Source organism: Haemaphysalis longicornis, unplaced genomic scaffold (genome assembly GCF_048455015.1).
Source record: "Haemaphysalis longicornis isolate Haplotype H1 unplaced genomic scaffold, Haemaphysalis longicornis Haplotype H1 scaffold_7, whole genome shotgun sequence".
Lineage (NCBI taxonomy): Eukaryota > Metazoa > Arthropoda > Arachnida > Ixodida > Ixodidae > Haemaphysalis > Haemaphysalis longicornis.
This window is the reverse complement of record NW_027526422.1, coordinates 131,447,413-131,472,730: the sequence shown is the minus strand read 5'-3', so window position 1 is coordinate 131,472,730 and position 25,318 is coordinate 131,447,413. Positions and strand designations below refer to the sequence as shown.

The 25,318-nt window shown below is 47.9% G+C and overlaps 1 protein-coding gene and 1 pseudogene across 3 annotated transcripts in view; one reads left to right on the top strand and one right to left on the bottom strand.

The window, feature by feature from the left end:
• The window catches only part of LOC144146992 (monocarboxylate transporter 9-like), a 48,354-nt gene that overhangs the window by 9,252 nt on the left and 13,784 nt on the right, over nt 1–25,318 (top strand). Inside the window, exons 2-3 of one of the 3 annotated variants that reach the window (XM_077678988.1) lie at nt 20,378–20,524; nt 20,619–20,849. In XM_077678988.1, the coding sequence (XP_077535114.1) occupies nt 20,621–20,849 (229 nt within the window). In that variant the 5' untranslated portion in view covers nt 20,378–20,524; nt 20,619–20,620. Of the gene's footprint in view, nt 1–5,048; nt 5,163–20,377; nt 20,525–20,618; nt 20,850–25,318 lie in introns of those variants that run through there. The other 2 variants (XM_077678989.1, XM_077678987.1) reach the window with 2 other exon arrangements.
• On the bottom strand, nt 15,472–20,463 carry LOC144146535 (uncharacterized; annotated as a pseudogene).

Here is a 25,318-nt window from a genome sequence, read left to right as displayed (position 1 = left end):
TACAAGCCGCGAGCCAGCCAGTGTTGAACTGATAATACGTTTTGTTTTGCACCGCTTCCTGTTCCGCGAACCACCGTTTAGCTTCTGCCAACCCCCTTATCTTTTCATCACTACAGAAAGGGCTGTGGAGTCTTTCGTATAGTTTTTTCTCTCTCACAAATACAAAGCCGCTCCTGATACCCTCCCGCTGAGGGTAGAGCACCGAGGCCACAGTGGATCTGAGGGACTGGGGACTGTCGAAGCCATGCCATGTGCTGGCGTTTTGCTCATTTGGCCTGCTCTCGGTGGCGCCAACTTCTCCGCACCACTTCCTGGTGCAGCAGTAACACCTCTCCCAGCAGCAACTGAAGTACGCCCACTAATTCACCCCTTACACTGTTGCTTACTCTGGGAAGGCGGAATAAAGGGTCGCCAAATGCTGGCGTATGACCGGCTGGCTCGTCTCATTCGCTCGACTAGTTGGCGAGGAAAATCTGCAGTGACATATTGGGCAACGGAACCTGCGTTGTGTGGCACACATTTCTGAGTGCGTGTCCAATTTTCTATAGGTTCTAATACGAGTATGAGTAAAAGTAATAAGTGGAATTTTTATGCGGCTTCTCCACGAGTGTAACTTTGTATGTGGTCACAAAGCACGTATAGTTCCTTCCTGTCATCCGAAGAAAACACCTGAAGCAAAATGACACACGCAAGGTGTTATCCCTCGATGCTTCTCTTCAGTCTAAACCGCCACTGCAGAAGAGCAATTAAATCTTCGTGGCATGCTTCTCTTGACTTTAGACACTGTGTGCACCCGCGTCTCCACAACCAGGACCCTCTACTCCAGCGTCGCCTTCCATGTGGGCTGACTCGATCACAGTCTACTTTACTTTGTAGGCTGTGGTTGGGAGTGGCCTTCACGAAAGCCTACTCCTTCCTCATCGGGATGGCCAGTAGTGCCCACTGCGACGCCTGCGAGGTTGAAGAGACAATCGACCTTGGCTTTGTTGTTGCTCCGAGTATTCATCGGAACGACGCATTTTGGCAGCCGAGCTCAGAAGATTGGACAATCAACAGTTCAAGCTAGAGACTATTCTAGGACAAAGACCCCTACAATCGACTTCGCAGAAGGCAACAAAAGCCCTTCTGCGTTTTATGAAGGACACAGGTTTAGCTGAGAGACTCTAGTGCCCACGAAGGGACTAAAGTGTGTGCGCGACCCCGCTCCTATCTCACCTTTTTCGCCTGCCATCCCTTTTATCCCCGGAACACCCCTTCCCCAGTGCCGAGTAGCAATCCGGGCTCTAAGCCTGGATAACCTCTCGGCCTTTCCTTTCGCTTTTCTCCTCCTCCTCCTTAGACCCTTTAAAACGTCATTGCCGTTCTATTTGGTAGCGTCCTCAACTAATAAGTATTCGGTCTTCTATAGTCCTTCGCTTTTATACGCTAGTTTTTTTACAACATTTCAAGCAAGATTCCCATACGTGAGCTTACCATCGAGCGTCGTCAGTTACAGATTTGGCAGCTTCCGCCCACTGTGCCTCGTGAACTGGATTGAAAAGATTAGTTCCATCAACAAGGTTTATAAGAGCGGCAGCCACTTCTACTGCCACTATGTGGCCAGTAGGTTTGGCGTAAACGTTGATCTGTTGTTGTTTAGAGAAAAGGTAGCCCCTTCCGCAGCTGACCTCGTCCCATTTAGCAGACCGGTCGCTCGGTTGGTCGTGTCGTTGGACGCAGTCGTTTGTGTGTTTTCCTTCTTGAAGTCATTATCCTAGATATACATTTTGAGCTCCTTGTTAACTCCCGAATTTCGGTATTGCTGGCTCTCACCATCAGTATAAAAGCTGCTATTTGTTCTGTTTCGCGGTTAAAAACCGGCGTCATGGCTTCTGCAAGCAACAGCGCAATCTGCCCCCGTAGGAGCCCGCGCTTTCGTTTAAGCTTTTCCATCTTCGAACTGCCGAACTTCCTTCGTTTCAGCGCAGTGATGCCGCGCTACCCGCGCATGTTAACGAAAGGGCTAATTCACAATAATCACACTTGAGTTCGAATTTGTAAATAAGGTTCAATAACTGAATTTACACTCGATTACACCGTCTACAGAAAAGACTATATGACCACCTGGCCTTGTAATTTCTTCGGCTTTTCTCGCTTCTTCCGGAAGCATTCCTCCGCCTTTCTTCCCTCTTGCCACTTTCTGTCTTTCATCACGATTAGTTATAGAAGTAAGAAGATTACAGCGAACACTCATTCTCGTGTTTTCATGGTTATTTTTTTCTGTTTGGAATGACCTATCTTTGTTTTGTAGCACATTCTTTGCACGGATACTTTCGTTACTGCATCTGAAAGACAGCAGCATGTCATTGGAGAGCAACCTATTTGGGAAATGTGTGGACTGGTTCCTCACTCTCAGAAGCGACAGGTCAGTCTCTGTAGCTCGTTTCATTAACGCTGTGAATGCATCTGCGTGACATTCACAGCCGCGGCCAGTGATTCATAAGTGGCTGCCAATCTACCGCAACCGAAAAATTGACTGCACCCTGAACTAGCACTTGGGTGATCCGGAACCGTCAAGAAGCTGATCTAATAGAGGTGTGTAGGTGCGCTGTTCTACGGGCAGAGGTAAGATGGCGGGGAAGAACAATAACAGACGAGGTGCCCCATTAAGTAAAGTTGGTGACAGATATCGCCCCGTTAATCCTGGGGGTCAGCAGCTTCTTTTGTGCATCGCAGGTCATACCTCATTGCAAGCTTACTTTGCCTAACGCCGCCGCATCTGATGATCCACATGTACCGGCTTTGGCCACTGCTTTTAATCCTGTTTATGGGTGGGCAATTTGGCTAGCTTATAGTGCTTCTTGAATATCTTTAATCTCACCGGGATAAAGACACGAAACGAGAAAAAAAATACGAAGCACCAGTAGCCTTGTTTTGCGTGTCATTTGTCCTTTTGAACCTGGTCTGAGAAGATGGATTCTACCATAGCGCGCTGGGTGACACCGCTTTGCAAAAACTCTTGAATGCCAGTGAAGTTATAAATGTGGCGGTTGTATTGCCGGTGTCAATTAAGCATGGACTTGAGTAAGAACCCAGGAGAGCTTAAAGAATTTACACTTTCCGAAACCTGTTCATGGCACTAGGCATGGTTACGTAGCCATCTTGGAACTTTGATTCTTATACCCCAGACGTAGAAAAGTGCAGACGACGTGACATTGGCTTATGTCCGTGGTGGGGAAATAAGCCTTTCTGTTCGCATGAAAGTCGCCATATGGCACGCCGGCATTTTGGAAGCGTCGAAAAGCGTCGTGCATCACTCATAAACAAGATTACATACGGGTGCCTTATTTTACACCTCTTGTTCCGTCACATCGGCAGGGTATCGATGCAGCAGGAAAGATTAATATGAAAAATTATTCAGCTTTTTGTATTCTTACAAGCATAAAACCTAAGCACGAAATTTCGGTTACTTTCAAAATCGGCAGCGCTTGCAAGGTTTCACAAGAAGAAATTAGGGTGCAAAGAGAAAAAAATGGTTCTCTTATTCATCTTGAGAAAGCCTTGACAAAAAAAATGGAATAGTTTGTATGCTATACTGGTTGTAGTTATAAATTTTGCAAGATCAGTCCAGATCCCTTGTGGCCCGAGCCGTCTTTGCCGTCCTTTTTTCAACAAAGTGACTTTTTTCTACGCAACGAGTTCTTTAAAATATTTTAAAACTCCCCAGGGAGCAATATAGTTTTTAGCCAAAATTCAAAGGGGGTAGAGTAATGACTTTCAGATCTTTTGCGACATTACCCATTAGGTCTTACTACTCTTTGTACGTCCATGGGGACATAAAAAAAATAAATGAGCAATTTTTTAGGCTCTTAGAAAACAATTATTGATTAAAATGTTTCAGTTTTCGTAGGCTTGTATAATATGTCTCGGCGCAGGCGAGCAATAAACGAATCTACATCATTTTAACAAAGTCCAAAATGCCGCCATTGGCCACGAGTATTAGTTTGCAGAATTTAAACGTAATATTTTGGAGTTTCGGACGGTCTACAGCTGAACATTCCACTCTAAAGCATTGGAAGGCTAGCTACGGGCTCTTGGATTTAAAGAAGATGGCCAGATTTGGGACTACTCGAAAGTCTGGTTTTTGGTTTTCCTGCAATTGTAAAGAGGACATTATTACACATGGACAATCAGTACTGCACCTTGAGCAGTTCCTACCGCCAGGCAGCTGTGTCCACAGCCGTTTCTAATGACTGAACCGCAGCAAATCCCCAATGAAAGATACGGGTTATGGACTATGATAACAGCGGGTGGCCTCATTTCTTTTAAGACTTGAGGCCACGTTATCAAAAGCCTGGACTAACGTTATTCCTACCCGCTCTTCATAAAATTAGTTTTTAACTGCTCACAAGGAGGGAGCAATGTGATCACAAACCGTAATTTAAATGAACACTTAAAAGAAAGTTCCTAGGACTCCTTAAACAGCTGCCCGATTTCTTAGCAATCAATAGAAACGAGAAGACCACGCGGACATACCGCGGTCCCGCCTCTTTTGGCGTCTGGTGCAGCTCTACCGTTACTTTCGTGTCCATAAATTTATTTATTGCCGAAGTAAAGTTTATTGTGACAAAAAAAGCTAACCGGATAATCCACAAAACACCTGTCTTTCTATAATGATAGTGACACTATAGAAGCTAAACACACACGAGCTGATGTTTTATTAAAAATTCTTGGCTAGTGAAAGGGATATAGGATATACGAGTTGAACTCAGTGAAGTTTTGACCGCCCATTTTTGCGGTTCTTCCACGCGTGCCCTCGCGATCGGTGGCAGCCTACAAACACATCTGCACGTCCCCGTGGCCGAGCTTAGCACACCTGCGAACTTTGCCAACATTCCACAATTGCCATTCAGTCATCAAGGTTAGTCGTGTACAAACATTCCACTTTACGGATGCAAGCTTGTTCATTTTTCATAACTCACCTCCCGAGCTGCGCACAGCAAACAGGTGGCAGTCTTGTCGACTAAAAAAAGTCATGGAGAGGGTTTAGTGTCTCTCACATAGAATATTGCCTCGCGACACTCGAATGAGTGGAAACTACCGCTGCATACTGAAGCATTTTCTAGGAGCTGAAGGAAGGGCACTGCACAGCTCACTGAACGCGCTTCCCAGGCCCTAACAAGGTGATAATGCCATTTCATTTACAAGCTCTGTTTGTGAGCTTAACAACAAGACAAGCTCAACAAAACTTGAGGCAGTTAAGCCGGCGTGCATCTCATTTTGGGCGCTTCATTTATGTGGCGGTTGATAATTTATTGCTGAAGTAGGCACTGAAGTAGAAAGCATTTTGTATAAGAGGCACTCTCTTGTATTGCCTAATGATGTTCTTAAGATATCTCCGCAGCTTCCACTATTGGTGCAAGGCTGGAGAAACAGCACAGCTGGCTGCCCCTCTTTTTCGGAGACGCGGCTGTTGCACCTGACATGGATTTCGGAACTTGCCGCTGAAAGTTCTCTATGACTGGCAGGCCCGGATCGCTTTGTCCACAGGCTTTCACATCTCTCCCAAAGTAGACCGCGTTATCACGCGGAAACCGGCTTCTCGAACTCGGCGTGTGCGCTCCCCTCTTCAGGCGTGAACGCACGTGAAATGGCCAAGAAAAAAACGACAAAAACAAAGACAAGAGTGTAGATACAAATGATAAGACGAACAAATCACAGTAAACAGTTTCAAATATAGGCAAATATCAGTTGGTTAAACAGAACCATGGAGAAACCAAATTCCAGCAATGGAGGAAAAAGTGCTACGAGTTGTGCCGCGCCTCCCGCCAGATGGTGCCACGGGTCCCGCGACCGAGAGAAGACGCAGTGAAACATCCCCCTCGCAAATGCAGAGCATTTTCGGGGGCGTACGACGTCAAGTAGTTTGCGTTACGTTATTGTTGTTGCACTTGTGGCAACTGCTGACGAGAGAGCGCTCGTCAGCAGTAATTTGAATGAGTCAACGATATAAGGCGCGTTCGTAGCGTCCCATTCTGTGTCGGCTTTGTGGCGCAGTGGGTAGAGCACCATGTACATTGCGTTCCGCCCGCAGGGTCGAGGGATCGAAACCGGGCGCCGGATAGTATTTTTTTTATATAGTAGGGAGGGGTGCGGTGCAGACTAGGGACGTCAACGCGGGTGACATCGTGAGTTACTGAAATGCTCTGCATTTAAAACATTCGAGGGACCAGGCCATGAACGGTGGGAAGAGTGTTTTCGAAGGTCGAGCTGGCTGACGGCGGGCGCTACTCACGAGGAACGCTCTCACGTGCACTCGGAGGGGCTGACTTTTCTTGTAACTCCCGACGGCGGAAAAAAAAACTTAAGCATCTCCGCTGTTAAAACAAATAATCTCATATCTCACATTATATAACACCCATTAGCGAAACCAAAGTGACAGGTCAATTCAAACAAGTTTTGTTACCTCATAAGCAGTTCGCTAACATGAATTTAAGGTGCGCTCATAGGAACATTACATCTGCGTCTAATTTTTCCTACTCCTTGACAAGATTCTAAGAAGCCATGATTTTTTTCTGAAACAGTTAACGAGCAGCCATTTATGTGAAACGTCAAAGTAAAGAAGATCAGCTAATTAGGGTGCCAAGTGTATCGCACACAGAATACCATTACAAGTTTTCAGACAAAACTAGAAGCCCGGAGTGTAAGTAGATGCCCCGCGCGGCCGACGTTTGAACAGCTATTTTATGGCGCACCGGATTCACATTATTTAAGGCCGGAAGCGACCTAACATTAATGTATTCATGAAACAGGCGGAAATGTCACTTAAAACTAAAGTTTATTTTGGGCCAGTTTCGTAATTAGACATAACGCAGAGATGATCTCGATGCCATTCTAACAAATTGTAGGATACTGTTGATACAATTAGGTATTTTGAGAGAGATACTGATAGAATAAATGTTTATTTGACCAAACGGTGGTCGTTGAGAGTTCACTCGGTGGATGGGGTTCGCCTCTGGCAGCGTACCCTTGGGCCTTGGCTGCAGCCTCGGAGCTGGTGACCACAGAGATCTCGTCGCCCTGGTGAGAGCCCGTCTACAGGCTATCCCACTGATCTGGAGAAGGGTTTAGATTAGCAGTGAGAGTTAACGAATGTCGTCAGACCGCACCGTGTGGCTGGTGTTATTAGAGAAGTGTACAAGTGACAGCTGACGAAGTATAGGATATGGGTAACGGAAAGGCTGTTGGGTGCGTTTTTGGTGTGTGTAAACGAATCAGGCGAATAATTTCTTTGTTAGGTGAGGGTGGTGTTCTGGATAAGGTGAAGGTTCCGACAGTGGTAGATGAGGCCGTGGTAGCGCGATGCAACAGCGGGAGGTGGGGGAGACCGGCCATGTTTACGGAGACCGGGGGTGTACACGCTGCGCGGCGGTCGGGGAGGTTTTATTGTATTGATAACATCGGTAAGGCAGGAAGCGAAATGCAGCCACGCGGAGTGTTGCGCAAGACTTCCCGGAAGTCTTTAATATGATAATGTATTCGGAGACAGTTATATCAGCGAAGGCTGTGAGTATTTCCTCAGCTGTGGTGGTTGAGGAGGACAGAGTTGTGAGAGAGGCGAGGAGCGCGACTTCCGAGTTGACAGCCGCAAGTGCATGAGCTTGGCCTAAAGAGTAGCGGGCGCGGTCTGTGTAGCAAGGGCTGGGTTCAATGTACAATTTAAATCGAAGATGTTTAACCAAGGCCAGCGTTCTGCCTTGGTAGAAATATGGGGGGCATAATGTTTAGAATTTTCGATACGGTGATGTGAGGCCGGATTCAAGACGGGATGCGTTAGGCCCGGGCTTGTGAAGCAGGAGGGACCGAGTAACGAAAAGTGTGAAGGACGCGGCAGCCACTGGTTAGAAAAGGAAATCTTGTGAGTGTGCTGTGGCGCTGGCTTTTGATTAGTCTTCCGACCGCTTTAGGAACTCACAGTTGAGGGAAGCGACAAGTAGAGGTTTGAACTGTAGGTCAACTGTTATTTTCAATGGTTTCCTTATAAGAACTAGGGGTTTCTTTTTTTCGTTGTGTTTAAGGGTGATGTATGGTGTGGGGTATGTGACGCTACTGATTAAAAGAGCTCGGAGTTAGTTGGTTGCGTCTTCTTTACGGCCTGGTTGTCTGTCAGTGGCGCGTTTTATGAAATCGGTGACCTGGGTGACAGTGTGTTTTAGCTGGGAAAGGACTGTCAGAAGAACCGCCTTCATGGAATTGAGATTACTAGTTTCACATTGGAATACTAGTTTCACATCCGTGCAATGGCGATTTCATTGGATTGGAGGGTACGCCTCAGTTCTTAATTTCATCGTAGAGTCTGTCGCCAAGTACCATGCTATTTTACCGCACAAGATTAAGGCACTGACGGTAAACTGAGTGTTGATCGTTGAAGGTGGCCATTACGCCCTAGATTTTAAAGCAAAGCTTTGCTTTCTTCATCTACCACCCAACGGTTCTTTCGCGGCGTGCGGGATTATAAACTCGAAACGCGGTGGAGGTGGCGGCGGGTGGGGGGGCAAGGGTTTCACTCAGGGAGCGCACTGTAGATAGATGGCGCGGCGAATTTACCCAGCGTTCCTCGCGCTGAGGTGCCTGTTGACCGGCGGGTGCGTCGGGGGTACGGCTTTCTCAGCTGCTTTAGGGACGGTTTTTTTGGGCCCGTTTTGACGCAGGGTCGCGTCCACTGCGCGCTTCCTTCACACGGCTTGATTAACTTTGAAACATGGTTAAGTAGCGCGGTAAGGACGGAACGCAAGTAGAGACCACACAGGACTAGCGCTAGTGATCTCTACTTGTGTCCCGTCCTTACCGCGCTACTTAACCATGTTTCACAGTTCGAACGAATTAGCCCAAATTTACGCGTTGATTAACTTGTTCGACAGCACACCCTGGGTAACCCGGACGCGATGGAATTAAGTGGTCGTAAGGCGAAGACATGTTAAAAGGACTGGTTTGCAGGGTGGGAAAACAAAATGTAGAGACCACATACAGACACCCGGCCTCTAGAGAAACGCTACCTTTTGCGCACTGCTTGCCACGAATGAGACTCCGTTTTCTAAATTGGTGAATACCAATTCGGTGTTGTTTTAAGAGGTGTTACAAAAGACAACAGGAGCAGCTGGTTCTGCTGAATAGCGATTATAAAAGTTCCCTCAGCTTTGTCGCAATTCTCAAACTTACTAAACTAACTAGTTTTAATCAGCATAAGTGGTAGTCACTATAAGCTCACAAGCCGAATTCTTCCGGTGTCTGTGCTTGTGTCGCGCGGTGGTGTAGCCCCTGGCTAGTACATCAGGATGACTAGGTTCTACTCCCTCACCCTTCGAAAGACGCCCCTCTCCGTTTTCTTTCTGCCGACGCACGGTCGGGCTACAGCAGCGGCATCCGCCGGTGTAGCCCAGCCATGGCCGACGCTGCTGCGTTCGGGACACCGGCCCCGTGAATTCCTGGTAACGGATGGCAGAATCTCTGGTTTCGCTCTCTGTAGAGCGACGTGTGTGAATTCAAGTGACGTCGCATGGGCAATTTTTGCGTGTGTCGTTTAAAGCTCTGCTTTCCAATGACCTTCACAGCGTGGATTGGAGCCAATTTTTTTTATAACCGGAATAAGGCGCATTTCGTTTAAAGGGACCACGAAGCCAAATGCGGAGTTGATTAGTTTGTAAGAATTTCCTTTGGATACTTAGTCATGTTCATTCTAGCCCCGCGCGATGGTTTAGACAAATATTTGCACGAAATATCGAAAGAACGTAAATCTTGCGCTACTCCGGGGGTCTGCTACCTTTTGAGGGCCGAGTTGCATGAAGCCGACGAGGAGGCGGCCGGACGGCAAATCGCGGGGGAAGGGAGCGGAGGGGTTGGCGTATGCAAAGAAAAGAAGTGAAGTCGTAATCTGACTGAGTGTGAAGATGGAATGCAATGCAACTGGAAGCAATCTATTTTTGTCCCTGTCAAACAGCATTTTAGTTCAAAATGGCAATGTCGATTTTCAGATAGGAAGTGAAATGGGGTGTGGAGGCTGTGACGTCGTGCCGGGGCCGGCATAATACTGCCTCGCGGGCCGCATGCAGCACGTGTGCTGCAAGTTGCCGGCCCTTGCGCTACCCTGGCAGAGTATGGGCAGCTGTGGCACAAAAGAGGCCAGGACTAACAACGCTTGTCGGTGTGTTAACTTACGTTTTGCATTCAAGCGGTACGAATTCAGTAGAGAACCGTACTACAATCGCGCTGTCCTGTTTCTCGTTCGTGATTTTGCTTCACAACCGCGGGTCGCACAGACGAGATTCCGTTGCGTCATAGATATTCCGTGGAAAAGTCGCTGGGTAGTCGTTTTCCTCCGTATCACCGTTAAGTGTCCGAAGTTTGCTATCGAGTTAATATCGTTGTTATTCGATCAAGGACGCCTTTTTAATGAACCCGGCGTTCATTTTGTCTTCATGGCCCCTTAAGCGCTCTGAAAAAGGGCGAAGTTAATTTGTAAGCAGAACAGTAAGCCTGGATACCATTCTTGCTCCTTCCTTCCCTCCTTCCTTCCTTATATGGCAAACCAAACGGGGGAAAATGGTAGCGTGCCTTATTGAGCACCGTTTATATATTGCCGGTATTGGAGTAGCGATGTGTCTACGTTGTGATTCCGGCTGAATTCGACTCACAATGCCCCAGCAAAGCAAAGCACTCGACCACGGAGCTACATATATTTAGCCGCTAGCGCACGGCTGAAACCCGCGGGTAGACTAGAGGAATCGATATATTCCTCAATGAAGGAAAAAAAAAGCGCTTCAAACCTAGTGCCATCTACGTCAGTGCTTTAGAGCATCCTGTGGTGCGGTGGCATCGTTGGCACGCAAAAGCAACAGATGTGCCGCATGTAGGCCACCGAGCTAAAAGCACAGGTGTCCGTCGGGCAAAACGTCCGCATTCTCCGTTAGCTCGCTCAGTGTTTACAAAGAATAGAGGTAACACATACATTCACGGTGCATGCCGTACAGTTCTGAAAACGCGGCTCAGAGTGGCATTCGGGAAACATACGGCATTCGTTTGGATCCAAAGCGCAATGACGCAGGAGGTTCTCGCATGCAAAACAAAAAGAAGGCATATGGTGTTTTTTGATCACGCGGTAACGTTACTGAACGTTCTAAGAAAAGTATGCAAAATATTTGAAATAAAACAACACAACAGGTAGCTGAAGTAGTAGTAATTTCTGTACTAAACCAAAGAGGGCACGCAGATTCGTGCGGCTCCGGATTTGGGAGAGGTAGGAGAAAACGAAACGGGCGAACTTCGCGAGGTGACATAAAAGTTCCTTTGTGGTATAAAAGATCCCCGAGGATTAAAAGAATAACCCAGCTTCTTTTGAGGAGACAGAGCTGTCATCAGGAGTCTTGGTTCATACCTTTACGCCGGCTTGTATGGAGAACTGACTAAGGTATACTCGGTCCCCTACAACGTTCCCAGCAGAACATCTGCAGCGATTAGGAACAACTCCGTCCTTTCTTGAACAGTTCACCAGAACTACGGAAAATAATACTTTTTGACTGAAAAAGGGAAACTGTTTGTGTGGCAACCCATTATTTCGATCAAGCCATTGTTCGTGCATCCAACAGTAGTGCACTGAAATACGGAACCCACTTTTAACAGCAGAGGTATCTAATGTTTAGTTCGCCGCCCAGCGTTAACAAAAAAAAAAAAACTACCCAGAGTAAATACCGAGCACACGTGTGCGTGTTCCTGGTGAGGAGCGCCCGGCGTCGGCCATTTCGACCTTCGACAACACTCTGTCCAGCGTTGGTGCCGTGATCTCTCGCGTGCTGTTCTCTTGGCCAGTTAGCGTGCGTTCGTGCCTAAAATGCTGAGCCCAGACACTGAGTTCGCGCTACATACGTGTTTGCGAAACCGGGTTGCTGCGTGTTCAAGCGCGTGCTAACGCGGTCCACTTTGAAGAGAAATAAAAACTGCGAACAAAACGAACCCTAGCTTCCAGTCAAGGACCCCATTAGGCGGTAGGTTGGGAAATACATCGGAAATTTTCATATCAGCTGCAACAGCTGGGTCTCTGACGAATAGAGAGGAGCGCCAGCTCTGCTGTTTGTTCAGCTTTGCACCACTAGGACAAGCGGCGGCAATTTTTCATTACAGTCATTTGTAGAAAGCGGAAGGTTTCATCACCATTCTTGACCCTTTCCTGATGGGATCGCCCATCACAAACTGGCAGTGTAAACAGGCCTAATTGCAGCTCGCAGTTCAATGTTGCAGGCCTGGTCACTCCCTGTACGAAAATTTTAGCAACAGTCTGACGCGGTGGATAACTGGCAAAGGCATAACGATGGCGTCTGCCCAAGAAAGCAGGTTTGCCCCGGCATCGGCGGCCATTATTCTGGTAGAGGAAAGAAATGAAAACGGCCGTGTGTTATTTTGGCGCACCTTTAGTAACCACAGGTAGTAGTTAAAAAGCGGAGTAGCTTACTACGGCGTGCGTAATAGCGCAGGTGCACCTTCGGCACGAAAAACTCCCAAAATTAAAAACAATTTCAATCCCGCACACCCTCAAAAGAAGTCCGACGCGGAGTGGTGAAATTAGGTGTGGCGTAGGTGAACCAATATAGAAAGGGAATTTTTACTATATTTGTGTGGAGGTTCAACAGGACACATACGCGACCGCCACGTTAGAATTCAGTTACGGGTATTGCAGATTGCAAACGATAATAACAAACAGCCGAGGATAGTAGGCGTAGGGTATTGTCGTGCTAAGAAATGTGTAGAATCAAAAAGCAAGCTTTTCCTGCACGATTATACTATGGTCTTTCCAGTGCAAGTGCCGATGGAAAATTATTGCGAAGTAGGCCTTTAGTTATGGCAATGTAAAGTGAAGTGATGTGAACTTTATTTTCTTTTCATAGAAAAGAGGGGACTGAGGCAAAAGGCGGTTAAGCCTGACGAGGCCTCGGTACCCTAAGCCTGTAAGCAGTACAGATACAAACGCAAAAACACGTAATACATAGATGGGGCAGCAATCAAAATACAAAACTAATATATAAGCAGTAACACTTACTAGAATACAAAACGTGCTCAATCATGGGCAAATACAAATTGATACTTGTACAAGTACAATTTCGTACATACGAATGAAATAAAGTAAATCATTCGACTCAAGTACTTGTGTGAAAAAGATAGAAATATAGATATATACACTTATATCCACGTACACACATACATACACACACGCATATATATCGAAGACGGTAAATTGCATTTTTACATTAGAATTTCACCTTCAATCAGATGTTGTTTGGTCTTTTTCTTGAACATGTTTCCAGACAGAAAGAACTCATCAGGACATGGGAGCTTGTTTAGGGCGTTGGGTACTTGACAACTCAGTTTTTGTTCACCATAATTTGTTCGCGTTCGCGGAACTCTTAGTTTTACCACGCGAAGATTGTAACCTATGTTGTCTAAGGAAAAATGTATGGAGTTGTGCCATGGAGTTGTGCCATAACTAACTTTTGTTATCTTCAATTAGAACAAAACATAATTTAACAGCAAAGCTGTTTAGAAAATATTAAGTTTTCGTGTCTGCAGTTGATTGATTGTAGTGTTTTAACGCGCCGACGCAACGCAGGCGATGAGGCGCGCCGTAGTGGAGGACTCCGGATTAATTTTGACCACCTGGGGATCTTTAACGTGCGCCGAAATCTCGTACACACGGGCGTTTTTGCTTTTTGCCTCCATCAGAAAAGCGGCCGCCGCGGCCGGAAATCGAACCCGCTACCTCGTGCTCAGCAGCGCAACGCCTTAGCCACTGAGCCAACGCGGCGGGTTCGTGTCTGCAGTTAAAAATACCAAGATATTGCCGAAGGCGCGCGCGTCAGCGTTCGCCGCAATCGTGGCAACATTAAGTCGAAACGAGAAAGACACATCAAAGAGTACGCCCCTAAAAGGTGATGTCTAATGATTATCACTTTCAAAAAGTGAAAGGCGGTCACACTTATAGCAAAGGTCGTTGCGGCAGTGAAGAAGGAGCAAACTGGCTGCAGTCGTGGGCTGCAAGCGTGATGGTCGGAAAGGTTGCATGCAGCTTCACACCCTTCAAGTATTATGGGTTAGTGTGAGCTTCCTTCATTTTTTTGTTTGTTACTAATTATATATAACTCTTTCTACAAGTGCCACGGTGGAAGGTATGTGAAGAGGTCATCATGGTAATTGGAGAGATTTAGAGTTAATATGCGGAAGCCGTAAGTACACAAAGCAGTTTCCGCGAACGGAAGGAACGAGGTAAAAAGGGGATGCTTCCATGTGTCCAGGTTTTGGAGTACGTTAACAATAAGCAGATGGTTTAAATCAATGCCGAGCCCTCTATTATGGTGCGCTTGATAGCGGAGGTGTAGCTTCAGAGTCTTAGACTCCCGAAATTGGTAAATTTAGGAAATGGGAGCGATGGTACGACACAACAGACATGATGTTTTCTCCTGGTCTCAACAATGCACTCATTATTTCCTGAAGTACTAACTATACCTACGCATAAATCTCATTGGTAATTCACAATACTTGATTCCAGTAGCTGTCACATTGGTCATTTAGTAGAGGCAGTAGGATTAATTCTTCAGGCAAATGACATATCTTCTACTCCTCTGGACTCCGTTAGCTTTCGCTATTTTAATAGATTCCCTTTATCGAATCCCTAAAAGGAGTTAATTTTGTACCTAAGCTCGCCACCGAATGTATTTAGATGTCATGATATATGGTGGGCTGGTTCGTCGCATTATTTCCCGTGCCAGGATCCTCATTTATCATTATCTTTGTGTAGCTTACGCAAAGTGTAATGGAAACATACACACTGAAACATTTTTTGTATAAGTTATGATCCCTGATTGAGCTACACTATTGACAAGGAAGCGTATTTTTTAGCCTGACATCAACACCTCTTTTCCCCTAATTTGAAGACATCTCTTGCATGGAGGACTTGCGGGATAGCCGCCCCCATTCACCCACCCATTACAAAGATACACCCATAACGCCATGTTGTGCATCGCTAGTTCAATGCATTGCTTTATTAACTACTAAAACTACTGACAACCCATCGTCACTACATCGCTGGTACTTAAGCATATGTGGTAATACAAGCTCAGGCAAGCGTATCCGCACTTTTTGTGGAACCTGGTTTTTAAGAGCGAAGCTTTATTGTCCTCCCTGTTGCCGTTCTACGACAATGCTCCCTGCAGGGAAGTCAACTTTCTCTGACGATGATGATGACAGATCGTGGGTAAAGTGAAGAAAAAAATCCCAGGCCCACTCCAACTAACGACACGTCCGACGGGGAAACATGCAGTGAATAAGTGTATTCTTGAGGCCAAAGTAATGAGATGAAACCGTCGGTGGGTATGCAGCCACGGAGAGAGGCAGACAAACAACTTTATTGACAGTCCGGCATGGGAAGGGGGGTGGGGTGAGACGAGCCTGCTAGACAGCCTGGGGCGGCAGCCTACTCATGCCAACCCGTGAGGGTGACGTTTTCGGCTGCTGTCTCGCCAGGATGTCCAGCACGTGCTGGACCATGTCTCTTTGGTCTCCAGGGTCTTGGCTTGTGATCTTGCTGCGCATGGCAGGAGGCATTGCTTCGTCTAGTCGGTCTGGGGGGGTGCAGTTCCAGAGCAAGTGTCTCTGGGTGGCTCTTGCTTGTTGACATTGTTGACAGATGTCTGTTGTATATACGGCGGGAAATATGTGTCGTGCCAGTACGGGTGTCCATATAGCCTGTGCTTGTATTTGTCGTAGTGTAGTAGCTTGCTTCCTTGCGGGTGAGGTCTCGATGGGGGGGTGGGAAGAGGCATCTATTTGTTCTGTACCACTGGAGAATGTCTCCGTAGGAGGTGATCGAGTATTCATCGTCATTGGACCGAGGTGTCGGGTGAATCGAGCGGGGGGGGGGGGGGGGACCCGCGGCTGGTTAGCGCGTGTGCCTCCATGTCTGCCTCTTCATTCCGGTTCGGTCCTGTGTCTAACTGCCCTGCGTGTGCGGGGAACCACTTGATGGTAATGTTGGGGCCTGGTGGTATTGTGGAGCATATTCTGGCAGTTGTATTATTGACGTTGTTTGTAGCGAAGTTGAGTATGGCCATTTTCGAGTCGCTGAGGACCATGCGGCATTTCGGAAGCGTAAGTGCCAGGGCAATGGCCAGCTCTTCGGCTTGTGTGGGTGTCTTGCACTGTATGCTTCCAGATGTTTGGAGTATCTCAGTGTCGGATGCGAGGACGGCTGCTACATACGTATCTGGTTGTTGGGGTTATTGTGCTATGTCCACGTAGTAGGCGTGTGGGTCTTTGACGTGCCACTTCGTAAGGGCCGTGGCACTCGCCGATGTATGCCCCACACCAGAAGCCAAAATCTGCTTTTCGTGAGGCACACCCAACCCAGCAGCGGACCACGCAATGCAGTGCAGGCCCCACTGCAGGCTATGCAATGGACCACACCCTACAAGCGAAATGGACTGCACAAATAAGTACAAGGTGCCCTTTGTAGTCACGAAACGCAGATGGGAGCGCAGAAATGCCGCACAACAAGGGTCAACGCTCTCTTCTCAAGACTTCCCACAGCTGCGCACACAATCGCAGCAGCAGCAGCAACAACAACAGAATGAGACACGCCAACAACCACCTATATCAGAGAGACGCAGTCGCACACGACAGCGAGATAAGAGCAGAGGTGAGCAGAAGTGGATGATGCGTCACCTTATAGAAGAAAAACCGAGATACAAGCTGGTGTACAAACAAATGTATCAGCCCAGCACCCCCAGATACTAATGGAAGAAACAAATTGTCCCTACGCATAGGTTACCATTGGGACCCCCACACAAATGTTGCAAAAACTCTATGTAGAGCTTGTACTTTAGAACGCGCACAGTGGAGTACTTGCAGCACATAAACAAGCTTTGCGACAAGGAAGACATTACAAACTTCTGCTCAACGTTATTCAACAGCGCATAAGTTTTCATTTACCGTTTTTGCTTGTCTCCACTGGTGAAGTCAGTACGAAGCCGCCATGGGGGTTTTTAAAGGAGGTGGTTGACACCTTCAATTTCCTTACTGCGAGGTTTTCCCTGCAATATCTGTTTACCCTTTCCAGGAAGGCTTTGACGAACACTTTATTAGAGAGTCTGTTCCCAGTGCCGGTTTATCGCCAGCCTTACATTGGCCACCATAAGGACAGTGTATTGAAGCGGGTCACACGTATGTGTCTTCCTCCAAATGCAAAAACGTTTTTCTTTAAGCTTCATACATCAACACTCCCAGTGAAAACATGGTTGCGCGAGAAAGGAATGTCTATTCCTTGGTCTGACAATTGCCGTTTATGCAATCAACCTGAAACCATTGATCATTGTTTTGTTTTGTGCCGGGATGCGGTGTTTTTCTGGGATGTGTTGCAACGAACTCTTAAAAAGGACATGGACATTACCCCTTATACAATTCGGTTCTTGCCTTTTACAGATGTTACTGGAGTGCCCTATGAAATGTTTGTTGTGATCGGATTGTATAGCTTGTGGAAGTGCCGCATGACGGACAGGCACGCCGAACCCCCTCGCCCAACGAAGTCCATTTTTCGGGAGCAAACTGCGTTGGTGCGGAGCATTTATGCGGCGCAAAGTGACCCACCAGAATGGCTGCATCTGTTGGACGCGTGCGTCTGCTTGCCAGAGTTTTAACGGACGGCTTATTTTAGCTGCAGTGATGTGCATCTTCTTGGATGACTCCTAACTTTTGTAGGCTGTATTAAGGGCAGTTTTCTATGCAGTAAAGAAAAAAAGAGATAAGAGCAGAGGTCGCTCAGCAAGCCGTAACAGAAACACGGACGACAATCGCAACCCACACATGGAAACCAACCGCAGCAAGCCACGCCAAGGCGAAAGAATCAGCTGGGCCCAGGCGATTAACCCACAAACATCGCACCATAATCCTCGCAACGCCGAAGTTCTACAAAGGGACTCTACCATCCAAGCAATGCGTAGCCACGGAGATGAAAACGTTGGTGGGTAGAGTTTTACAGCGTCGCTTGAAGCGCTAAGCGTTCTAGCGCGAGGCAGTGGAAAACGAGTGTCCTTTTTGTGTTCTTTTAGTACGCGTTGCGTACTAGCGTGAGCCGTTGGAAAACGAGTGTCCCTGTGTTTTAGTACCGTGAATACGGCGGCGACCAACGTCGACGATGACGGCCGGAGACGGCGACAGCCCGAGGCCCTGAGGGGCTCCGCCTCTAAAGCGCTTCCCGTGGCCGTAATCTAACCTGAGTCCCTCGCGTTATGAAACCGGCGTCTATCCGATAGCTCCGTTTCGGCATGATCGAAGTGAATGCCAAGCAGCAGGTACCGATGCGCGACGTACACATAAACCCAAGTATAAAATAAGACGAGAGACCGAGGGCCCCGACGTCCTGGTGATATGGTGGTGCTCCTATTTACAAGATGGCGACTGAGCAAGAACGAAGCAGCTCGGGCGAGAGCTGCTCCAGCGTGATGACAGGCACCGATGAGATCATCATCATCTGTGCAGCGAGAATTGTCCATAAAGTTTCTACACCAAGCGTTAGCCACTCGGAGTTCACACCCGAGAGTTGGTGTGGGTAATTTAGAAAAGTGGTGCGTAGCACCAGAATACCACATACTCGCAGGGCGAGATTGGAGAACTAAAGAATCCATCACTAGAAAGCTTCGCGTTCAACCATCGCCGTTGTTAGACTTATGGGAGCATGATTTTTTTAAGTCCCGAATAAAAAATGTTCGGACGCCTAAGCATTAGGAATTTTGCTGCGCTAATAACGTTCTCAGGTTCTTCTGCTTTCTATGTATTCATTTTTTGCAATTGAATTTGTGCGCGTTGTATTTTGTAGTTTGTTCGCTAGCATGCTTGCGGACAAATCCTTTTGATGATATTGCGAGAATCCTGCGGTTACACGCTGAGCGGCCTGACCGGCTCGTCACTGTCGATGCGCTGTTGCGACCATTAACTGCCGTTACGGCACCCGTCACAATCTGAACATTCCACGTGGCTTCGACAGCCGCGTGTGTTGGCTAACATCGATGCTTTTTGTGTTCGAAAAATGTGAAGGACGCGCTTGGAAAGGCGTGCGCTTATGAAACCGTTGCGCTGCTCACACACCACGGATGATCGCTCTTTCGCCCAACGAATCATTCGATTCGGCGTTAAAATAAGCACTCTATGTTGTTGGCCAAGTAATCCTAAATTATGGCTGAGATTTTGCTTTTGGCCGCAAATGTGCAAAGTTCTTTTGCAATACGCAACGCTTAATGCTAACGTATGTACATCCCGTGGTTGCCATCGCGTGTACGTGTCAGTTTAATCACGATTCTATTTTTGCCGACGCGTCCGATGTCAGTACATCTGTCCCGTTACAGCCGACACGTCTGATCTCACTCTATCTGTTTCTTTATGCTCACTGATTTCGTCTGTAGAGGTAGAGGAAATTGCGCACCACGATAAACCAACAGAAAATAATACTGGCCTTGTTAAAATATTTATTTATTTATTTATTTATTTATTTATTTATTTATTTATTTATTTATTTATTTATTTATTTATTTATTTATTTATTTATTTATTATACATTCACGGCCCCAGTCGAGGGGTCTTACACGAGGGGGTGGACAGTTCGCGAACAGAAGATTTGTTCCATGGCTTCTTTGAAATGGGCGATGCAGGAGTGGTGCACAATGTCAGCAAGAATCCCGTTCCATTACGTTGATGTTTGTACGAAAAATGAACAGTTATGAGCAGTAGTATGCGCACGGGGCGGATAAACAGCTAAACAGGGGTGGGGGCTTTAACGTGCCTCAGCTACACGTAGGCTACCTGCTGCGCCACAGTCGAGGGCCCCGGATTAATTTTGACCACCGGAAAATCTTTTACGTGCGCCATAAACCCAACGCACGGGCATGTTCGCTTCTCCCCTCGAGGCGAGAAGCGAACATGCCCGTGGATCCATTCAAAAAGCAACCACCGCGGACAGGATGAAACTCGCGCCCTTAGTTTGAGCAGTACAACGCCTTAGCCACTGAGCCACCGCGGCGGGTACTATACTCTCATTTCCTCATTTGCTAGGTGGCACGCCTCTGGACGCAGGGAAGGCGCAACTCCAGAATTGCTTATTTGAGTAATAAAGTGGACACTTTTTTTAAACCAAATTTTAAGGAAGCGTCAGCGGCCGTTTAACACGCCTATCTGGTTCCTCCTGTTACAAGTGTCTGCAGCTGTGAACGAACGACACGAAAAACTGAAAAGTACGACACTAACGTTTAGTGTCATGTAAAGGCTCGGCAGCTGTTCTTTCGGTGCAGACAAAAATATAAATTGACCGCAGGTGTCCGTGATTCCTAGGAAAGTTACGCATCCCCTGCCGGCATGCTCGTTACGCGTACCAGGCCGGCTGCGGTATTCGGCGCGCATACCTACGGCTTGCAGTGCAGCTTCAGAGCGTGAAATCCCCCCCTGCACTTTCATCCATCAGGTATTTGGCACCTGCACTCAGTCGTACTGCTACTTGCTTGTTTGGCGGGAGGGAAGGCGTGATCATGTAAGGTTTTTGCAAACGTTCCCTGCAGGTATGCCTAAGTCCATTCCTTCAGTGCGGTCTGGAGCCCGTGAGGAGCGCCGCTATGCCGTGGACACGTGCTGGGGCGTGCCCGTGCTGGCTGCGCTGTGCGCTCTGCTCGTCTGCTTGCCGGCAACCTTCATGGCCCTCCTGTTCTCCTTCATGGTTGAAGACTACGGCGTGAGCAGGGAAGGCGCTTCGTGGCCCATGAATGTGTTCACAATGGCTATGCAGCTGGCTGGTACGTTATGGCTCGCTGTTGCTGCGTGGCCAAAAATATTTTGCCTTATTTTACGCATCTTAATAGCTATATATAGGATGCAGTTTTTCTTCCCACGCGAGAAATAAAATACAACGCGCCTTTTTTTAGAAAGTCAAGGTAAAAGTGTTTCGGTGTCAAAGAAAAAAAAAACACTGAAGGAGGAGGAGGAGTAAACATTTATTCAGCAAAAGGACGGGAGTGAGGGGTGGTGGTCAGCTTCCTACGTCCAGGAGGCCGCGAGCCTTTGCTGATTCCAGGGCCCGTTGCACAAGCGCTTTTTGGCGCTCCGGTGCCGAGCTGGTCAGCGCAGACTCCCACTGCTCAGGGGAAGGGGAGGGGACGGGGTCAGGGTTGCGTGGGCAGGAGTAGACGAGGTTGTAGGTTGTGAGAGGAGTGTCGCAATGCGGGCAGTTGTAGGGGTATGTGGATGGAGATATGTGTGCGAGGATGGTGTGGTTGTAAAAGGTGTCAGTTTGTAGTCGGCGGTAGATGTATGCCTCGTAGTTAGATAACGTGTGGTGAGGGGGAGGATATGTTCTTCTCGTGTGGGTGTAATGTGACAAGAGTGAGCTGTAGCTGTTGTCGAGGGGTGCCAGGTGGGTAGCTCCACTGTCCGTGCCCCTCAGGGTAGCTTGCGTTGAGGATGGGAATGCCCGGGAGTGGAGTTCTCGGGCGGAAGCGTGCGCCGCTTCATTCCCAGCAATACCTGAGCGACCAGGAGTCCAGACAATGGATACTTCTATGGATACTTCTATGTCTTCAGGCAATCTCGGTAGGATCGGGATGGCCTGGGGTGGTGCCAGACCAGCTTGGTACACTCGGCAGGCTTCCTGACAGTCCGAGATGATGGTAAGATAGGGTTGATTGTGGTGAGTGGTGGTTGCATGGGCTATAGCTAGAGCTTCTGCCGATCTTGTGGATAAATCAAAGTACGTTGCTGCAGTGGCAATTTCTCCTTTGGAATCGAGCGTGACCAGGGTGGTGCCGGGTATCTTGGGATTCTGAGCGATATCCGTGTATCGGGTATAACAGTCGTCTGCATATTTCTTCGTAAGCTGGCGGACCCTTGCCTCACGGCGGCCTCGATTAAAGGCTGGGTGCATATGCTTGGGAATGGGAGCAACATTGAGTTTCTTGCGTATGTGTAGCGGGATTCGTTGAGGTATGTCGTTGGTGGTTGGGCTTGGTCTTCCGATGTCATGAAGCACCTTCCTCCCTGTAGGAGTAAGTGTTAGGCGATGAAGTTGTGAATTTAGCTGGGCTTCAATTAGCTCTTGAAGAGTGTTGTGTAGCCCCAACCGAAGTAGTTTTTCATTGGAGGTGTAAGTGGGGAGGCCTAAGGCCGTTTTGTATGTTTTCCGTATGAGGACGTCCAGCTTGCTGATCTCTTGAGGTTTGAGTTCAATAAAGGGAGTCGCATATGTTATCCGGCTAAGTAGAAGGGCTTGTACCAATCGGCAAGTGTCAGTTTCGGTGAGACCATGCTTTTCGGCCTCGTATTCGGCGTATGAGGTGGGTAACTTGCGTCACGGTTCTGTGAAGTTGCGGTAACAGGGCCGAACCCGAACCATCATGGTGGAAAGGCACGCCAAGAATTCTAAGTGTTCGCGCTTTTGGAACGGGCGGCCCGAAAATTGTGACCTCTGGGTCCGGAATGCGAGGGGGTGGGAGTCCTCGCGTTCTTGCCCTGAGGATGAGGAGCGCTGATTTAGAAGGCTCACATGTTAGTCCCCTTAGTTGAAGGTATGAGATAGTTTCATCCACTGCCTGTTGGAGGGCGTCCTGCTGCTCCCCGCTGGAATCTTTCTCTGTCCAGAGGGTTAAATCGTCGGTATAGAATGCATGCTTGAGATTTGCTATTGCGTTAAGTTTTGTGGGAAGTGCCAGTAGCGCAATATTAAAAAGTAGAGGGGAAATTACAGAGCCCTGGGGCGTGCCTTTGGCAGGCGTATTAAATATCGGTGACACAAGCAGCCCAAGTTTGATGGTGGCTGTACGTTTGCCAAGGAAGGCTTTCACATAGTTGAAAGCCTTGGATCCGCAGTGAGTCTGGTTAAGGTTTTCGAGGATAGCTTGATGGGTGACGTTATCGAATGCACCCTTGACGTCGAGTGCCAGTATTGCTTTAGGGATGGTGCGTCTAAGATGATCAATGACCTGTTCCTTCAGTTGCAGGAGTACATCTTGAGCGGAGAGTTTATGCCGAAATCCGAACATTGTTAGAGTATATAAGTTTTGCTCTTCAAGAAAGTTGACCAATCGTTGATGCACGAGGTGCTCGAAAAGCTTGCCTACGCATGATGTCACAGATATTGGCCGTAGTGACGTAGGCGAGATGGGTTTGTTCGGTTTCGGTATAAGCGTTATATCAGAGTGCCTCCACTGTGCCGGTAGCGTGCCCTCGTCCCAATGGCAATTGAAGAGCTCAAGTATCGATTCCAGTGTTTCATGATCCAGGTTGCGAAGAATGCGGTTAGTGATTCGATCCCTGCCTGGTGTGGTGTTACGAGTGATATTAGCAAGGATTGATTGCAGTTCTTCAAAGGTGAAAGAAGGATCAAGTTCTTGATTTGGTCGGCCTGTGTAACACAGTGTTGGGGGAGCTGGCTGGGTTGTGGGAGTTCCAAACAGGTTGTTGCGGATAGTTCGAAGTAGCTCTCTGGGGTGGAGGTCACAGTTTATTAGTTGCTGTATCTTGTGGTTGACTTGAGTCCGAGAGCTGGAGCTGTCCAGGAGATGGCGAAGAAGGTGCCACGCTTGTTTGGTGCTTAGGGTGCCTTTGAGTTTGTCACAGAACGAGTGCCAATTTTGTCTCTGTAAGGTGACGGCATATTCTTGCGCTTGTTGGTTGAGGAGGGCTATACATTTCTTAAGCGTTCTATTGTGTTTTTGGTGCTTCCATCTCTTTGTCAAACTCCTTCGCGCTTCCCATATGTTTAGGAGATGTGTGTCTGCAGCTGGCGTGTCCCCAGTAAGAGCGATTTCTTGCGTGTATTTTGGTACCCGCTGCTCCAATGCCTGTGCCCATTCGGTTAGGTCTGTTTGTATGGGCGGGAGCGAGGTGATATCCTCGCGGAAAGCGGACCAGTTTGTTAGTTTGGCTACTCCTATTTTTGTGGTTTTCTTCTTCATGTATAGTGGCAGAGAGATAATGTGATGGTCGCTTCCTAATGTTTCCGGCAGGCATAACCATTGCACATTTCGGCAATTTCTCGTGAAACTCAGGTCGGGGATAGTATCTCGGTTTACGCTGTTGCCAATTCTGGTCGGACCGGTGAGGTCGTTTTGAAGCGTAAGGTGGTGATTTTGTGTGGCGTGCAGTAATTGCGTTCCTTTTTTTGAGGCGTGCACGTACCCCCATGCATAGTGCGGAGCATTGAAGTCACCAACCAGCAGGAAAGGTTCGTTTTTCGTCTTCTGTGTGGCTTCGTGGATTAAGGCGTCAATTACGTGAAGACTACCGTTGGGAGGGCTGTATACGTTAAGTATGTACTTGGACAGGATGGTTGTTCAGATATGAGTTCCACAAATGTGTTGGGTATTTTTTGGCTCAGCTGGTGGGGTTGGGCGGCGTGCGCGTTGTGAACAAAGATAGCTGTCCGATGTTGCGCGTCCTGGGTGAATGCGGGATAGTATGGAAGGCGTGGAGTCGGGGTGTTCCTTTCTTGAAGTGCAATAAAGTCCGGAAAGGAAGACGCAGTGAGGAGAGCCAGTTGACTTCGTTTGCTATTCAAGGAGCGACAGTTCCATTGGTAAACGGTGATTGCATCGCCACTGTCCTTAGTCATATTAAGGGTGGTGTTTCATCTTTTTTGAAGGGTGGCTAGAATGAATAGTTTCGTAGAGGCTTTGGGTGGATTTTTCTAGCTTATTTTGCCGATCGGCGAGCCCTTTGAGGCTTTCGCAGAGGGGAGCGATGTTTTCTGCGTGCGAGTCAGTAATTTTCTTCACAATCTGTGTGATTTTGTCGTCAATTACAGCGTGGATTTGCGCGGGTTCGAGTGTGTTGGTTGGTAGACACGCAAGGGAAGACGTGATGATAGCGTTAAGTTTCGTCGTAATTTCTGTTGGTTGGCGTTGAAACTATTTTTGTTGTTGTTGGACTTGAGTTATGGCGTGGCCATAGGAGGGGGACGTGTGGTCTGGTTGTGAGGGAGGTGGGGAATCATGGGACCTGCGAGCAGTGGGAGCATTTGAAACTGCATCTGACCAGCTCACCTGTGGTGGGGTTATCGGGCAGTCCTTAGGCCGAGTGGTTGTGGGGACGGGCGGTAGAGCTGGATACTCGTTGTCGTAAAACTTGGGTTGTTGCTTCTTCTGTTGGGCAGAGGATTGCTTGGGCTTCGTTGACGCAGGTGTCGGGAGATGTCGCCTTGGGCAGTCTTTCCCCGCCCTGACGTGAGGTTCTTGGCAGAGTTTGCAACGGGGTGTGCAGAGGTGGTCTTCCT